This window comes from Stenella coeruleoalba, assembly GCF_951394435.1.
Source record: "Stenella coeruleoalba genome assembly, chromosome: 1".
Classification (NCBI taxonomy): Eukaryota; Metazoa; Chordata; class Mammalia; order Artiodactyla; family Delphinidae; genus Stenella; species Stenella coeruleoalba.
The window spans coordinates 100,612,448-100,631,180 of NC_137169.1; the positions used below are offsets into that span (position 1 = coordinate 100,612,448).

The window sequence follows — 18,733 nt, forward strand, 5'->3', positions numbered from 1 at the left end:
GCTAAAACTTAAAGAAACCATTTTTCAGGATTTATGATGAAGATGATAACCTTTAACCCTCCCCCCTCTCTCAAATAAACAGAATTATCTTGCCTTGTCTCCTATCTGAGGAGAATTAGATCCTTCCACATCCTTGGCTTGAAAAGCAATAGTCAATTTCACCCCACAGTCATCATAAGCAATAATACCATCCTCAGCCTCCTAAAGAAATAGTCAGAAAACAATGAAAAGAATCAAGAACCACCACCAAAAAAAACAATATAAGCACAACTGCAATTATTACAGACTCCTGAGCCAAAGCACTGGTACAGCTGTAGAGATTTCCTACCTAGGGTTCTCTAAAATATGTATTTTTCGTATGAATAATAGATGGTCTTGCCTTTTAACCCAGGGCTGACTCAGTCTGCCTAATTTGGTCTTAAAGTCTTAACCTAATTTTAATGTTGAGGAGGGAACGCTTACTGACAATATGCCTATTCTATAGTGTTCACGGCCAATCAACAATCACCCCCACCCCAAAAAGAAGCCCTATCTTCCTGTCAAACTAATTAGTGTTTTATAAAGAAACCCTGAATTTTTCTCATCTGTACCTCTATTCAGTGAGGAATATCCTTTCCTCATTTATCTCCACCTATTAACTGTCAATGACTTAGTGAAACCATCCCAGATCCTGCCAGTTTAGAATTTTTGCCAAAGCTTTCTCATTGACCTTTTATAGCAATACTTAATATTGTTTGAATCACCTGTTTCTATACAATTCTTGTTATTTACTTAAGAGCAGAGGTCATCTTAGGGATAGCTTCATATTTACGGATTTAGTGGATTTTTCAATAAATGTTCAATGTTCAAATGTGTGAACTGAGTCTACCAAATGTTCAAATGTGTGAACTGAGTCTACCAAAATTTCGAAGTTTTCAATTGCTTGGATGACAAGTACTATCATTTTAGATGAGTGATGCTAAACTGGGGGTGATCGGGGGACATTTGGCAGATTCTGGAGACATGTCTGGCTGTTGTACATGGGAAGAAGGAGAGATACTGACCTCTAGTGGGCCAGGGATGCTGCTAAACATCCCCAAATGCAAAGAACAGCTCCCCACCCCCCACCCCCACTCAAAGAATTATCCAGCTCAAAATGTTAATTTTTTTTTTTTTTTTTTGCGGTACGCGGGCCTCCCACTGCTGTGGCCTCTCCCGTTGCAGAGCACAGGCTCTGGACGCACAGGCTTAGCGGCCATGGCTCACGGGCCCAGCCGCTCCGTGGCATGTGGGATCCTCCCGGACCGGGGCACGAACTTGTGTCCCCTGCATCGGCAGGCAGACTCTCAACCACTGTGCCACCAGGGTAGCCCCCTAAAATGTTAATATTGATGAGATTAAAAACCCTGCTTTAGGTTAGTTCACTGTTAATATTACAGGGAATTCTGAAAGAGACAATACTCCATTATTGTGTGGACAGTGGTTGCCTTTAAGCAGATGAGGAATAAAGAACTGCAAAAATCATTTTGATTAAAACTTACCTTTTCTTTGCCTTTATTTGGGCTAGTGGTTTTAGGATTGGAAAAAGTGGCTTCTTTTTCTACGGTGCCCAGAAAACGATGATCTGAATGGGAGTGGAACGAAACCGTGCCCTTGGGAAGTTTTTTAATCCTAATAGCATGATTTCTTTGGGCAGAGAGCATATCCTACAAATGATAAACAAAAGTAACTTTAAAACCAAAAAAGGAAGGATCAAGAAAACCTCCCATACTTTTCTCAAAAACTACTCACAGGAACCACAGTAAACTCTACTTCATCTGCAATATGGAACTGGTTCCCATCCAGAATTTCACTGAAGTGGAAGAACATACGAGCATCACGATCCACACATTTGATGAAACCAAAACCATCTCTCATGGCAGCAATTACACCCTGAAACCAAAACAATACTTTTACTGGCTGTGCAGATTGTCAAGACAACAACATTCAAGATTGGAAGTATCATCAAGTTAAATTCATTAGGAATTCTCTGTATTAAACAGCCAAATTTTGTGACCACATTTTAATTTTTCCACTTAAATACAAACTCATTGATTTCAATAAAGTAAATTAATCTCTAAGCAATTGCCTGAGACTCCCCAGATGCTACTTCTTGGCCAAGACGCACTAGAAAAATTATCATTTTTGAAGTAAATGCATACAACATATTCCATTTAATTTTCAATTCTGTGAAAAATATTGTTTTACAAGAAGAGGAAACTGAGGTTGAAAGAGGTTAAGTAATTTTCCCAAAGCACACAGCTAGTAAGTGGCAAAAACCAGGATTCCAAATAATGCCCAAGCTTTATGACACTGTAACTTCCAGAAATTAAAAATCTACAGAACAATACTCCAAATACCCCAGAAGTCAACTAAAGGCAACTCTCTAATCTCTACTGCAAAAATTTCTGAGTTTAGGCACAGGAGGACTTAAGATTTCGGTTTGAAAAATAAAATAAATGAAGTTCTATCCTCATGTTTTTTTCCTTCATACTAAATTATCAGCTCTGTAAGGGCATTATATCCAGAGTAACTGGCACACGGCAAGTACTCAAATACTTACTAAAATACAATTATCAACCCACCAATGACTTACATATTTACATATTACAGAGATGATGATTATTATTTTTTTTTTTGCGGTACGCGGGCCTCTCACTGTTGTAGCCTCTCCCGTTGCGGAGCACAGGCTCTGGACGTGCAGGCTCAGCGGCCATGGCTCACGGGCCCAGCCGCTCCGCGGCATGTGGGATCTTCCCGGACTGGGGCACGAACCCGTGTCCCCTGCATCGGCAGGCAAACTCTCAACCATTGCGCCACCAGGGAAGCCCGAGATGATTATTCTATAATCAGTTTTGAATATAGCCTAAACAATACTCTGACATTTAATCCTTGCTATATCCTGATGGTAAGCAAGCTATTCAACAATGTACTCCATAGTGTAAAGCAAAGTAGATCTAAGAAACTAAACATGCATTAAAGTTTAAAGCACATTGCAAGTGTCAAACAAGATCAGTTCTCCTAACAGTTAAAAAGTTTCAAGAAACTTAAATTTTCATTGAATGTATCCAGTTCTACTGACAACACTGAGATATACTGTAGATGTTATGACTCCAAACAGAAGCAAATGTAAATTACATCTGATAAAATTAATTCACGAAAACTGAACTTGTAAAATATGTTTCAGCAACAATTCTGGCGTATATCATTTCCAGACATATATTCACTAAGAAGAATTTGCAAAGTCCTGCTGTAAAAACGAAAGAAACAAAACCTACTTTGTTTAACCTACTGTTTACTAAACATTTTATGAACAGTCTGGAAAGATCTACTTTCTACAACGATGAACTTAAATCTTCTCAGTCTTCATATTTAAGGGCCAGAGAATCACTGACTCTCAAAAGACCTTAGAAATCATCCTCTCCAGATTTTTTTTTTTTTTTTTTTTTTTTTTTTTTTTTTTTTTTTTTGCGGTACGCGGGCCTCTCACTGTTGTGGCCTCTCCCATTGCGGAGCACAGGCTCCGGACGTGCAGGCTCAGCGGCAATGGCTCACAGGCCTAGCTGATCTGCGGCATGTGGGATTCTCCCAGACCGGGGCACGAACCCCTGTCCGCTGCATCGGCAGGCGGACTCTCAACCACCGCACCACCAGGGAAGCCCATCCTCTCCAGATTTTAATTCTACAATTTTCTCTCATCTATTTCAAGGTAACTGGCAGAGCTAAGTGTCAAACCCAGATTGACTCAAGTGTCTGTGTTCTCAATCACCTTAATAAGGTAACTGCCCAATATTGTCAAAACTCAAAGAATTTTGAATACCATATTACAAACTTGACTGTAACATTGCCCTGCCGCCTCCAAGACTGGGTACGTATCTAATAATACCCAACACTTACCATTTCTCTAGCTTCATTAGTGAACTGAAATGTATTTGACAGAACTTCTATGTTGGTTGCTCGTTCTAATTTGTCACGACGGTCTGTTGAAATATTAAACCTAACATGGTCGCCTTCCAGCAGGGTCACCTTGGATTTCGTATCTTTGTCTCCAAAGGGAAGTTCTTTAGGAATCACAAAATCAACTTTGATGCGTCCTGGCAATGGGTCATTCTGATGAAAAGGAAAAACTATTTTAGCTGGAGATTTCTCACCCTTCCTAGTTCTAAGTCAAACAAGAAGAACACACAGCAAACCCATTTTATAACAGATAGCTCCCTAAAGAAAAAAAAGGTGTTGATAACATAAGTCCAATTTGAAAGGTTTGTGTTCTGTGGTCACATGACACAACCATAAAATCATGATACTGCAGTTAAGATCCTGCACTCTGATACTGAGAGATTTTACTTAAGGAAAAGAATTTCAGTCTTTTATGTTCTACATTTCCTTAGCAATGACACCACTGGTCTCATCTCTTCACCCCACCCCACCCCCACCCACCAACAACAGGAAAAAAAACCAAACTGGGATGCACGCATGCACACATGAATTTTTTCCCCAATCTAACCAGTATTTTTTTTGCCCCCTTCTCCATATCACCCAGTTTAAAAAAAAAGAAAGAAAAACATATTCATGGATGTACCAATGGTTTCTCATATAGTTTAATTACACACATAAAATACTTAACTGCTCCACTGTCACAAAATTACATTAATTGAAAGTAATAAAACTTCTGTATACCATACCGTATTATTCTATTACTGATGAGGTGTAAGATGACTCTTCTGAAAAAACACTATTTACCTGGGTTTTACTGGGTACTTTTGGGATAACTTTGGTTACAGTTCCTTCAAAATGTTCAATGCTGATATCTTCAAAAATGACTGTTCCTTGAGGCAATAGTCTGACATCTGTTGCAACTTCTTTACCCTAAATCAGAAGGGAGTGGAGAGGGCGAGGGGAACCATGTCACTTTAAGTGTTTCCTAAAATTTTAACTCACTACTTATCTTAAAAGAAGGCCAAAGATCAAGTTATTCAACTATCTTATCTTACATTTCTGTCCTTGATTGTGAATTCCACGTCATCTCCAGGCTGCAAGGTTTCTAAGTCACCCTTAAATTCACTATAGTGAAAGAATATCTCCTTTACAATATCACCTCTTTCAATAAAACCAAACGCATCCTAAAGCCAAACAAATATGAAGAAACAGCAGGAATATTATGTACTATTCAGTGCACATATTTATGATTACAATTTACAATCAATAAGCCTTTTCACAAAATTATACTCCAGTGGAAACAATATTACTTGATAAAGTCTAATATTAATATCAATTAAATGGCCCATTTTAAAGAACATAATTAGTAACCAAGGAATTTTAAAAGATTACTTCTGACATTAACAATTAAATATTTTTAAAGGAAATATAAAGAGGAAAAACAAAAGGCTTGGGTTTGAAAGACTTATTTAAAGCGGTCAAAGAAAAAACTAAAGTTTCTCAAATCTGATCGGACACTTACCTTCATGGCACAAACTACTCCCTGACAGCGAGCTTGTTTCTTTTTCAACAGCATAATATTACGAGCACTTACAGCACCAGTACTAGAACAAAAGAATCGGGTGGGGACGGTGGGGACCAAAGAGGGGTGAAAAATGCATTGGCTTGGTTAGACATGATGAGTTTAGAGAAACAAACTAGTTTTCTGAGGCCTCAGGAATTCTGTATCATCATTAATATAAGGTTTTATAATACATAATCCTTTTCATATGGCTTCACGTGCAAAGGACTTCTGCGCAAACTCCCTAGCCTTTTAAATTGGGCACACATATATGGCATTGTTTCTCTCAGACTGCTGAAATAAGGCCACAAATTGGTTGCAACCAGATGGGGAATGCTAAAGTTTTAGAAAGGCCATTACGTGAACAAACACTAAGTAGGTATTACGTACTGCAAACAAAGGTACAGGGGATAAAGAGATAAATAAGAGATAGTTTGCAATGAATACTGAATTTACTAGCTATCCCATCAATTATTTCTGATTAAACAGTCATAAAAGAAACATGAGTAAATGCAGTGATTATAGGAGATATCTGCTATGCTTTAGAAAAGTTCAGGACTTCCCTGGTGGCCCAGTGGTTAAGAATCCGCCTGCCAATGCAGGGGACAGGGGTTCGAGCCCTGGTCCGGGAAGATCCCACATGCCATGGAGCAACTAAGCCCATGTGCTGCAACTACTGAAGCCCACGAGCCTAGAGCCTGTGCTCTGCAGCGAGAAGCCACCACAATGAGAAGCCCGCCACTGCAACGAAGACCCAACACAGCCATAAATAAATAAATAAATTTAATTTTAAAAAAAAGAGTGATGTTCACCTCCATTGAAAACAGACATCACATGTTGCTGCAGCAACAATGTAAATCAGATTTCGTTTTAAAGATGGCACACACAGTGTAAGATGCAACAGTATTTGTTGGTGTTGTTTATAAGATCTGCAGACCAACTAATTACTTCCCTTAATTCTTCATGGACAAATTGTCACCCAATTGTGCTTTTTTTATTTCAAAAATTTAACAGACTAACAAAGACACTGGAAAAATCCTATTTGCTCTTGCAACTTACTACAATGAAAAGGCTTTATTTAGAGCCAGATTGGGATTCAAACGTCAATTCAAGCTGTATGACTTTAGGCAAGTTACTTTATGAGAACATACCTCATTTTACAGATGAAGAAACTTACCAGATGAGGCTGTTCTGAGGATTAACAACTGTACATAAAATATTTAGTACAAGTTCTTAGCACATCCAAGAACTTATTAAGATTAAATAAAGCCCTTTCACTGGTTCCCCATCCACCTCTAACTCAAGCCCTATTCCCAAGTTTCCTAACTTGACATTAAATTGAGGCCTCAGACTAGCACTACTAATATCAATCTACAACTCAATCCAATTCCTTCTAGTCTTACAAGAGGTAAGGTTCAAGGCTAATAATTCTGCACACTCTTGGGACTTTTCTTTCTGTACTGCCATTCAAAGTCCATTCCCAGCACTTTCTCCTGTTTTTAACTTCCTTCTGTACTTGTATCTGTTTCTCCCACTCCAAAATAAAAATAATCATCCCTGGGCTTTCTTAACTACACTTTCCTTAACTGCTTATGCCAATGAATTCAACAGCTCTATCTCCATAACTAGCTTGTTCAGATCTATATACGCAACTACATATTTAATATCTTCCCCCAAAGACACCTCAAATTCAAAATGCCAAAATAAGCACAATTCTTCTCCCATCCTTAATACTTTCTGCTGTACCTCCTTAGTCCAGTTAATGATCATCATCTGCCCAGTAGCCCAAGCCAAAAAAAAATGGCATTTGGGACTCCCTTTCCCTTAGTTCTAATACACAACCCTATCTAAAAAGTTATAAAATTTGGTGATTTTATCTTCTCAACGTGACTTGACTTTTATACCCAAACGCCCCTGGCCTGTCTATACTACACCCTCATCTTTCATATTAATTTTCATAACTCTGCCTCTAGTCTATAGCATCCCTACTCTCCAAAAGTCTACCGTTTCCACCACTTCCAACAATAGAAACCAATCACACTTCCCCATTTAAAATCCTTCAAAGACACCTGTGACGAATGAATAAAATTCAAACTTCATCTTTCCATGATCCAGTCAATTAAATCAACTCCAACTTTTGGCCTCTTCCCCCATGGTACTTCCTCTATCCAGAATGTTTTTCTCATCTCCCTAGTGACTTCCTCGTCTTAAAGCGCACCTCAAGCACTGCTGCTATGGCAAAACCTTCACTGATCTCTAGAATAGTTCCTTGAAAGTTCTGACCATGTTTTAATTATCCTCCTATCTCTGACACCCTGCATAGTGCCTGTCATAGAATTGACGCTCAAATGCTTAGCTGATGAATAAAAATTTAAAAGATCATGAAAATTATCCAGATTTACAAGTTAGGTTTTCGACTTGCTTCAAATTTCTTATTGTAAAAGGAAAAAAAAAACAAAAACAAAAAAACAAACCACTTAGGTGGGAAAAAAGAACTTACTGTTTATTGTTATCAATTACAAAGTTTATTTTATCTCCAGTTTCCAGCTGAACATTCCCTTCAACATCTTCAGGGGTGTAAGTCAGATAAAACACTTCCTGTGAATTAATAAGGTATTATTACTATACTGGCAGGATGCATGTTCAGTGTATACTGTGATTTACTTTGTTAAATACTTCTTAAACTGGCATTTAAAGCCAAATTTCTTAAAATTAAATGCCTTTTGACAAGCACATAGTTTATTCACATAAACACACTTCCCCTCCAAGGTGCTGATGACTTCTGCGAGTCCACAGCTGAGCAGCAATCCAACTTCAAAAAGCTTACACACGTGGAAGCATTTGCCCAGAGGCTGTAGTTACATTTCAAAAAAAACAATTTTTATATAAGGCATTCCAAACAAAAAAGCTGAGTTAGTGCTTAAAAGGAACCAGAAAAAAGATCCCCTCCCACAACCCCCAAAAAAAGCGAGTAAAAGAAGCATTTTACCTTAATGTTCTAACTAAGGTCACACTTGGGCAAGCTAAGACACTTGGAAGTCCTATGGATTTTTTTCTTTTTAGATTTTTTGATAATGCTGCACTCGAAGCCTCTTCAAAACCAAATTTTAAACTGATTTTTATCAACTGCAGCTTACGTTTTCTATTTTGAATTTTAAAGTACGCTTATAGATCACATGGTGGATCAGGCAAAGGTTTAAGAAAAATACACAAGTTTACCCCATTACGTTCGTAGCATACACTCCCTGTTGGACTCTGACCCGGGGCAGCTGGAGATTTACTCTCTAAGTTGTGAGGAACAGCGCACACAACCTACCAGTCAAAAAAAAAAAAATTTCCATTGCTAATCATTTCAGGAGCAGCACTGTGCAATATAAACTGAATTTTAATATCCTCTATACTATACAAAGGGATACATTTTGATATGATCCACAAGAGGATGTCATGCTGCCAAGTTTCAAACTTACAGTACATAAGCTGACTGTAAGTATAGACTTAGGGTTATATGTAAAAACCCAAATTGAGTCTTGACCAAATTTTTATTTCAGGTCAAGAAATGCCAGTGCTTCTGATATAATTTTAAAATAGTAACTTTTATATACTATAGCTCTCTTGCGTGCAAACTGAGGAGATGGGGAGAATCTTCCTTTTCTAATGTGAAAGATATGCAAATGCAGGGCCCTAAGAAAACATAAAGCATCTAAGTCACTAACTTGTCCATTAATTCGTTCTTCAGGGAGGATTTCTTGTTTTATCTTCACCAGTTTAACAGCAATGGGCTTCCCAGTCCGCCGGTCAGATGATACTTCAAATTCAACATCATCTAAAACAAAGAGAGTGTTGTGTTTGGTGGACTAATTTTGGCCAAATGGTATCTCACTTTCAAGCTAAACTTAATGAGGCATTTGAGTTTCCTTAGACTGGTGATTCTTAAAGTGTGGTCCCTGCATCAGCAGCAGCATCACCTGGAGTGTAGCAGAAATGCAAATTCCCAGGCCCTACTCCAGACCCACTCCAAAACAAATTCTGGGCATCACGTACAGTAATCTGCATTTTAACAAGCCTTGTAGGTAATTCTGATACACACTAATGTTTCAGAACCACTGCTTTAGACTAAGCTAGCCATATCTTAGTTTTCATGGCACCTACACATACTACAGCTGATGCAATGTAATGATGAGATTTGGCAAGCTTCCCCCCTCACCCCCAAAATCCCTCTATACCCTGAGTTTCTTCATCTGTAAAATGAGGATTAACCAAAATAACACTCTTGTACAGTTTAGAGTATTTGGTATGCCAAATATTCATGTAACTATTGTTCTTTTTTCTCAAAGATATTTTAAAAAAACACACACTGAGACCTTGTAACTTCAGTCCTTTAATAAGCCACACATTTTCACATGTGAAAGTAATTTCTATGTTGTCAGCCAAAATGAATTTCCACATAGTCCAAGTGGTGACATGGTAAGAGTTATTTCTTTCAGGTACTACTCAAACTAGTACCTGGCAAAATAATTAAAACTAACATTATAAAGTTTAATATTTTCACTGGCATAAAATCCAATATATAGCCAAACAGTCATTATTGGGGGAATAACAATTAAATATACCAAGTGTCTATTTAAAAAATATTCAAAGATATCTTTAATCAATTACTCTTTCATCCCTCAAAAAGACTATCACCACAACAAAAATCAGGATTCTGCTAATTTATATAAACAAACTTCAGTAACTGGTACAATTAAAAGGCCAAAAGCATAACACTGTCATGAGTAAGTTGATATGCAAGATAAATTTGTGATTAGTTTTATAAAAAGGAGAACCAACAGATTACCTCCTACTTTTAAGTCCTGCAGGTTGCCATTATACTGTGAACAGTGGAAGAAAAGTCTAGCTTGACGTTCTGAACACTGAATAAATCCATAAGAGGTTAGCAGTTTTTCAATAACCCCAGTTTCACGCAGTGCTGCTGAAGTACCATTGGGGTACCCATTATGCCCATTGTTGTGGAGAAGATTTGGATCAAAGCTCATCTGTTTTAAAAAGAGAAAGAACTCAATACATATAGATCTGTGTATTACCTCCATAGCTTACTATAAGTCTGATTAACAAATCACTGTATTTTCGTATAACTGATTCACTTTGTTATAAAGCAGAAACTAACACACCATTGTAAAGCAATTATACCCCAATAAAGATGTTAAAAAAAAAACAAATCACTGAATTTTTAACATAAAAAGGCAAATAAAGGTAAAACAACAAATAAAGGGAAGATTATGTGTTTTTATTACTGAAATGTTAATTTAGCTAATAAAACATTTCAGAGGAAGTAATTCAAATTATTTTGGGGGACTGCCCCAATTCATGGTAGAATTTTCACTTACCAAACAAATAGAATTTCTGGAGTTTAAATATTAAGATAAAGTAACTATATAAGGAAAAGCTGCCTTTACATTAACTTTAAATTACTAAAACAACAGTATCAGAACAAAGGTAACTACTATTCAAGAGATGGAAACCCAAGCTACCAGGACATTTCATTAAATTTATTAATACTTATTTTGAAACGTAAATAGAAACCTTGATGCTATTTGGTAAGCCGTGCATCTTGAAGGCAATTATTTAAGTTAGTAGAGATTAAAACAGTAAAAGAAACTTTCCATGCAATACTTATTTCAAACTAGAAAATACATGCATGCTCAGGTCCTTTAATGGAAGACGACTCAAAATAATGAGTTAGAAAGCAAGAGTTTTCTAAGAACTCCAAGACAACAAAAGCTCTTCAATCCTAAAAATCTTCAATCACTTCACAGGTACAATTAAAGAAATCTTTTCACCTGTTTTCAGACAGTGAAATCTCTAAATACTGTCATTTGTTTCTATGGTCAGATAAAGCAAAATAAAACATTCTTTAGTAAACAGAAGGGCTATTTATTTAAATGCAATGCACTGGGACCTATTTAATCATCAGATACTGTCTATCACATTGGATATTTCATTTTATTTAAGTGAAGCATGAAATAGGACAAAATCCCTAGGAAAGGTTAGGTCTATAATTGATTTACTATAGCAACATATCCACATCTTTATACCTAGTTTTAGACCCTTTCATTGAAAATTTGACCTATAAACATTTTCATTTAAGTTTGACGTTGGGCAAGTAAAAAAATTTTTCATCAGGAAAAAAAGATGACTGAAATTCTAAAAAGATAAACCCAAGTTTTAAGTAAACACTGGGTGGGATAGCCAAATCATGCAAATCAAAGCCATCACATCTGTAGGTGGTTAAGTTCTAATTCATTCATGCTAGACACTCTTTTGTGTCGGATGTGTACTAACTCATTTAATTTTTACAAAAGCCCATGAGGAATATTGTCCCAATTTTACCAATGACGAAACAGACATTGAGATTAAATGACTTGCCAAAGTCAAATGACAGAGGAGTTGAACCAAGAAGGTCTACCTCTACAATACTGACTCGAAACTAGGGCTTCTCAAACTGAAGTTACCCAGTGATCTGGTTAAAATACAAAATCTGATTCAGCGGCAGGGCTTTGAGATTCTCCACTTCTAACAAGCTCCCAAGGTGATACCAATACTTCTGATTCTTGGACACACTTTGAGTAGCAAGGCCTAAACTACTAAACTTACCTTTACAGATTCAAGGTGAAGGAAATACTTAGGCAAGTTAGAAAGTGAGTTTGCAGGGTATTTCAATCAAACTGAGTGGCCCTTCTGAGTCATGCTCTTAACACAAAGAAAAAAGCTGGGATGACTGCTTCCCTGACTTACAGATCTCTGATACGTGGGGGTCCTCTTTTGTTTTTTAGTCCCAGATGAGGTAGAAGATGAAGATAAAGGCAAAGAAAGTGAAGGAGGGGCTGTAGGAGGGGGATGAGGATCTGATGACACAGTAAAAACGTTCTCCATCTCAAACAGCTGTGATAACATAGCACAATGTTTACAACTATGATCAATAACAATTTAACACACATTTGACAGTCAACCTGTATATCTTTACATTTATCACTAAGTTACTTTAGCAAAATATAATTCATTTAATCAGATTTCTAGCAACAAAATAAATTATAGCATTAACACTAAACGGTCAAACTGAAATGTATTTTTTAAAGCACTTACTTAACCCCTAATCCATAACATTTACAATTTTAAAAATGCCATAAGGACTCTGGTGGTTGCTACAGCAAGACAACTGAGACCAACTTCTTCTCAATGTCCCACAACTTTACACAGAATCCAATATTCTCAATCACTTGTCTCCCTCAAGTAGGGTACACACAGGATAATCTAATGGGGTGTAGGAAGAAAATATCTGAATTAGAATATATATATTTGGCCAGAGATAAAAACTAGCTTTTACAAATGGTTATTATGTATTTATAGAAGAGGCCTTGCTGAGTTGATATGTCAGGTCGTATCACATGTCATACATTACTTAAGTACTCTGAGGAAAGAGTGGAGAACCTCACAAGAGATTGACAATGAAGCCCTCGTTCATTTACTTTCAGCATATTAGAGTTTACATCTCTCCAATTAAGTGTACATATTTAGCTATCTAGTTTAACTAAACTGTCCTCACAAATAGACAAACTGTTGAAAAAGATTCCCACAGAAGAATCTTAGAAGATAATGCTAATAAAGCAAGCAAAGGCAGAGAATTGGGAGCCAGCACTTCTAATCCTAGTATTAGTTCTTGTACCTCCACATTATGAAATAAATGACCATCTAATGAGATCTGACAAGTCTGACAAAACATTAAGATCAAGACTAAGCGATAAAGAGGCATGGACATATATACACTACCAAAAGTAAGGTAGTTAGCTAGTGGGAAGCAGCCGCATAGCACAGGGAGATCAGCTCGGTGCTTTGTGACCGCCTGGAGGGGTGGGATAGGGAGGGTGGGAGGGAGGGAGACGCAAGCAGGAAGAGATATGGGAATATATGTATATATATAACTGATTCATTTTGTTGTGAAGCTGAAACTAACATACCATTGTAAAGCAATTATACTCCAATAAAGATGTTAAAAAAAATAAAATAAAAAAAAATAAAAAATAAAATAAAATAAAAATAAAAAAAAAAGACTATGATACAGACTTATACCAGTATCAATAAAACATAAAATGCATACTGTCCCTCAGATATTAATTCATGATAGTATAAAGTTTTTAAATTAAACACTTATAAACTAAGCATCCAGATATATATACTTCTAGTGGGGTTGAAAAGTTTCTACACTGTTAACAGGTACACTATTTTCACAATATTGCTTATTTCACCTTTGTCCTATTTGTACCACTGCTTCACAATGCAAATGGAGCAGTATAATCACACGATTTATAAATATATACATGTACATATTGACATACATTCTCTTCTCGTTAAACAGTATGATCAAATTAATTTGAAGACCACTATTCCACCATCACTGACTTAGACCATGACTTTCAAGCTGTGCTTTATTCATGTTTAGACTAGTTCTTACCGCCATACAAGTAAGAACACAATGATACGATCTGTAATACATAGGCCAGGAAGCTGCAAAAACCACATTCTCAAGTCTCCAGTCCTAGTAGTCCTAGCTGAAGGTAAGAGGTAAGACTCACGTTTTTCTCACCCTAAGGGAAAATGAACCAGAATGAGAAGGGATTAGAGCTATCATTTCTTTCTAAGACTAAACTATTCCCCAACAAGCGTACTGGAATTTAGGCTATATTGCTCATCTCATCTCACCTTTAGATGTGCACATCAAAACAGAATTGAACCAGAACCTCTCCTTTCTCCTAGCACCTTTCCTGACTTAAGTATTTTTCTCTAGCCTTTATCTAATTTGAGGGCTACTTTTTAAAAAGGGAAACCCATATATCACTCAAGCAACTTTAGATAAGAATTCCTAAAAGAATTCCTAATAGTTCAGCTAAATAGTTCAGCTAAATTTTTTTAAGAATTTAAAAATTCTTCCTAAAAGAATTCCTAATAGTTCAGCTAAATTTTTTTAAAACCAGCACCATCAAAACTTTAAAGAAGCACCATTAAACAAAAGTGATGTTCCTTAAAAAACAAAACAAACAAAACCACCAAACAATTACGTAAAAAGAGAACTCCAATGGAAAAAGTAGACAGCTCAACAACAGATGCTTGTTTATAAAAAATTAACTAAAGACAACATCAAAAAAGGGGGGTGGTGGTGGATCAGTATGTAAATGTTACTTGGCTTTTTTTTAAATAGGGGGAAAATCAATTTAGTTGCTCATCTCACAGTATACAAAAAATATATTCTAGATGAACTGTGTTAAATGCCTTAACAAATATTAAATAAAAATGTACGCATTTATAAAGTTTTTGGAAGGGGGGACTTTCTAGGTTTAAAGTCAATAGAAAAAGACGCCAAGGGAAAGGATCAATATTTGATTACATAAAAAGTAAAAGCTTTTATACTCAAACCTAAAGAGAACAAACGCAAATGTAAATATATGAGTGTATCATTAAAGAATTTAAGCAAATCAGTAAGAATTAAACTACCAGAATATAAGCTCTATGAGAGCAGGGGCTTTTTGTTCAAAGATAAATCCCTAGTGTTAGACAGTGCTTGGCACATAGTAAGCACTCATTTACTGAATTATGGAAAGACATTAAGACAAATAAGTCTTAAAAGATCATTCATTAAACACAAAACATATGAACTTCAATTCTAGCAAGCAAAAATTTAGATAAAACAAATTATTCATTTATCAGATTATCGAAGATAGATTTAAAAAATTGAGAAAGTAGGTTAAGAACAACATGCTAATATATTTTCATGGTGGCAAACTGGTGCAATCTTTCTGAAACACAGTTTAACCACATGTACCAAAATGTGGAGGTGCTTTCCTTAATAATTCCACTGCAGGAAACTTATCATGGGGAAATGTGAAATGTGGACAAGGCTTTATGCACAAATGTGTTCATTAAAATGTTTTAATAACAAATTCCCGGAAACGATCTAAAGTTTCATAGTCATTTATATAATGACAAAAATATTTCTATAATATAATTTCAACTGTATTTTAAAAAGGAAAGACCAGGAAAGTCTACTTCAATACTCCCAGACAATGTAACACTTAGATGGTGTTCTAAGTGCACAGAGCTAAAATTGATAAATGGGAACAGAACTCAGTACGCACTCCATGGCTCACATTCTTAACCACTGCTTTATACGCTAAACCAGAACTCGAATGCCTACAATGCATCAGCACTGTTCTAGGTTCTACATGTATAGTAGTGAACACAGCAGACGAATACCCCCAACACCAAGTTTAGACTTTCTACTCTTTTCTATGTATTTGTTTTTAAATCAGAAAGTCATTAACGGGACTTCCCTGGTGGCGCAGTGCTTAAGAATCTGCCTGCCAATGCAAGGGTCATGGGTTCGATCTCTAGTCCGAGAAGATTCCCACATGCCACGGAGCAACTAAGCCCGCGAGCCGCAACTACCGAGCCCTCGGGCCTAGAGCCCATGCTCCGCAATGAGAAGCCATCACATCGAGAAGCCCGCGCACTGCAACAAAGAGGAGCCCCTGCTTGCCGCTCGCTGTAACTAGAGAAAGCTCACACGCAGCAATGAAGACCCAAACATGGCCCAAAAATTTTTTTAAAAATTATTAACAATGATTTTTTTTTTTTAAAAGGAGAAATGGAAAAGAATCACAGGTCAAATTTAAACTTCACTTCTAATTCAAGAAATCAACTAAAGTTCCCTAAAGAACACAGAACTAGAATCAAAAGACTGGCTTTTAGCCTTGCTTCTCATACTTTTTAAAACTTCTCTGGGATTGTTTCTGCAGATGTAAAATGATGGCCTAAGTGATTTCCAAATTCCCTTGGGAGGTGGGAAAAAAAATCAAAATTCTGTGCTCTGTAATTTCTTCTTGCAACATCTCTGAGCTGTTCCCCCCCCCCCCCCGCCGCCCTTTTTTCCTAACCTAGTCTGCTTGGCTCCCACTGAAAAGGAATTAGTTTAGAAAAGGCAACCTATTTCACTGTATGACAGTTTCAGAAAATGACTGTTTTCTTAATCTAAACATACTTCCCCTTAACTTCCTTTGCTCCTTTCAGTTTTCGGAATGCAACTGTTTTTCAGACTAACTGCTGTCTTCTGGATATGTTTCAAGTTATTATTCACTGACGTACATTTCACTACTATTCTTACTGTACCCTGACCAATATATAGAAAGCACTGAGTGATTATGTTTCTTGATTCTGTAAAGTTTGAGTAACTTTAAAAACAACAACAACAAAAAAAACTCTATTACTCCTTAATAAATTAGTAAAATCATATTTTCTCCTTTTAGTACTTGTATAACTGATCATTTGTTGCTAAAGAAAAAACTAATCTAATGCTTTTAAATTTCTTAGTTAACCTGGAATTCCAATTTAGAGGGATAATTTTAAATCATTAGCCTTTGTAATCTGTCTTTTAAGCATTCTATGTCCTTCCTTAATACCCACCTCACAGGGTTGTGGGGACGGTTAGGGTTACTTCATACAAAAAGCCTGGAATGGTGCTTAGTACAGAGCACACACATAACTACTTACCACTAAATCTTTTTTAAAAGTAGAGCAAGAATAGAATCTGGCAGCACACATATGGAGACCTCTCTGAAAATCAGTCCATTAGTCAAAGCCTTTTAATGCTTATAATCCAATCTATATTCCATACTGACCACTATGTTATCAAGAGATACTCTCTGTCAAATCTCCTTATTGAAAGATCTTATTTTTTATTTGTTTGCTCCTGGATTTTTGCTAGGGATGGATAGCAGGCTCCAAAGTTCGCACACCTGACTTTGAAAATCAACCAAGACATTTACAGTTCCTGATCATAGGTCTCCACACCCCTAGCCAAGTTACCCTGTTATCTTCTCATTCACCTGAGGCTTTAGTTTTCTTTTAATGTTCCTAGCTTTGCTTTCCTTCTTGTCACCTTAAACTGTCTTTGATCAAAATACTCATCAAAACAATCCATGTCTATCTTTACATGACAAACTTCTTATAAGCCTTATTCATTGATATTTTTTAAGGCCAATCCCACTCCTCAATATTTTTATTCATTCCTAATTATGTACTACTTTTACTGTTTTTTACAAAGGTTCTTTTAAAACCTGTGGTTCTCAGATGTAGAGAACAAACTTATAGTTACCAAGGAGGGAAGGGGCAGGGTGGGATGAATTGGACGACTGGGACTGACATATATACACTACTATGTATAAAATAGATAACTAATGAGTACCTACCTACTGTATGGCACAGGGAACTCTACTCAATGCTCTGTGGTGACATAAATGGAAAGGAAATCTAAAAAAGGGTGGATATATGTGTGACTGATTCACTTTGCTGTACAGCAAGAAACATAACATTGTAAAGCAACTATGCTCCAATAAAAATTAAAGTAAAAAAATAAATAAAAACAAAATCTGCGGTTCTACTGCATTACCAAATCTGTTTCCTTAGCTGCACTCATTTTAAATGGAATAATTCACAACTGTACAATCAGAACACGTTTTACTGTCAATAACCCAATTGTTATTTATGTTTGTAAATATGTGAATTAATCTATATAACTTTTTTTTTTTTTCTTTGCAGTACGCGGGCTTCTCACTCTTGTGGCCTCTCCCGTTGCAGAGCACAGGCTCCGGACATGCAGGCTCAGCGGCCATGGCTCACGGGCCCAGCCGCTCCGCGGCATGTGGGATCTTCCTGGACTGGGGCACGAACCCGTGTCCCCCGCATCGGCAGGCGGACTCTCAACCACTGCGCCACCAGGGAAGCCCTTATATAACTCAACTTTTGACAGCTATGCATGCATTTACGCATTAAAAATGTTCACGTAGCAGATGATGGCTTTCTCTCACAATGGTCTGCGATGCCACTGTGGGCAGTGCCAATAATGCCAATGGCTCAGCTGATGCCAGAAGGAGCAGGGAGCGGCTTTTGAGCTTAGGCTTGCTGAGAAGTTCAATGACTAAACTGGGATCCTCTAGGACAGGTTGTCAATAGCCCTCCCCTAGTCACCCTGTCTTGTTTCCTTACAGCTTTGCTTCCCCCCACCTCCACCACCCCGGCACCCCGGGGCAGGATGTTCCTGTAGTAAACTAGCACTCAGAATACAAAGATCAGGCTAAACAAAAAGCACTTCTACTTTAAATCCATCTTTACAAT

General features: G+C 36.9%; 1 protein-coding gene across 5 annotated transcripts in view; it reads right to left on the minus strand.

Moving 5' to 3' along the window:
- The window catches only part of CSDE1 (cold shock domain containing E1), a 37,286-nt gene that overhangs the window by 9,219 nt on the left and 9,334 nt on the right, over positions 1–18,733 (minus strand). For 2 of the 5 annotated variants that reach the window (XM_079899715.1, XM_079899716.1), the window contains exons 3-13: positions 10,350–10,548; positions 9,229–9,338; positions 8,735–8,827; positions 8,016–8,113; positions 5,477–5,558; positions 5,010–5,138; positions 4,759–4,884; positions 3,916–4,128; positions 1,771–1,911; positions 1,521–1,685; positions 94–201 (exon numbers count right to left, since the gene is read on the minus strand). In XM_079899715.1, coding sequence (XP_079755841.1) covers positions 94–201; positions 1,521–1,685; positions 1,771–1,911; positions 3,916–4,128; positions 4,759–4,884; positions 5,010–5,138; positions 5,477–5,558; positions 8,016–8,113; positions 8,735–8,827; positions 9,229–9,338; positions 10,350–10,548 — 1,464 coding nt within the window. Of the gene's footprint in view, positions 1–93; positions 202–1,520; positions 1,686–1,770; positions 1,912–3,915; positions 4,129–4,758; positions 4,885–5,009; positions 5,139–5,476; positions 5,559–8,015; positions 8,114–8,734; positions 8,828–9,228; positions 9,339–10,349; positions 10,549–12,307; positions 13,194–18,733 lie in introns of those variants that run through there. The other 3 variants (XM_079899718.1, XM_079899719.1, XM_079899717.1) reach the window with 3 other exon arrangements.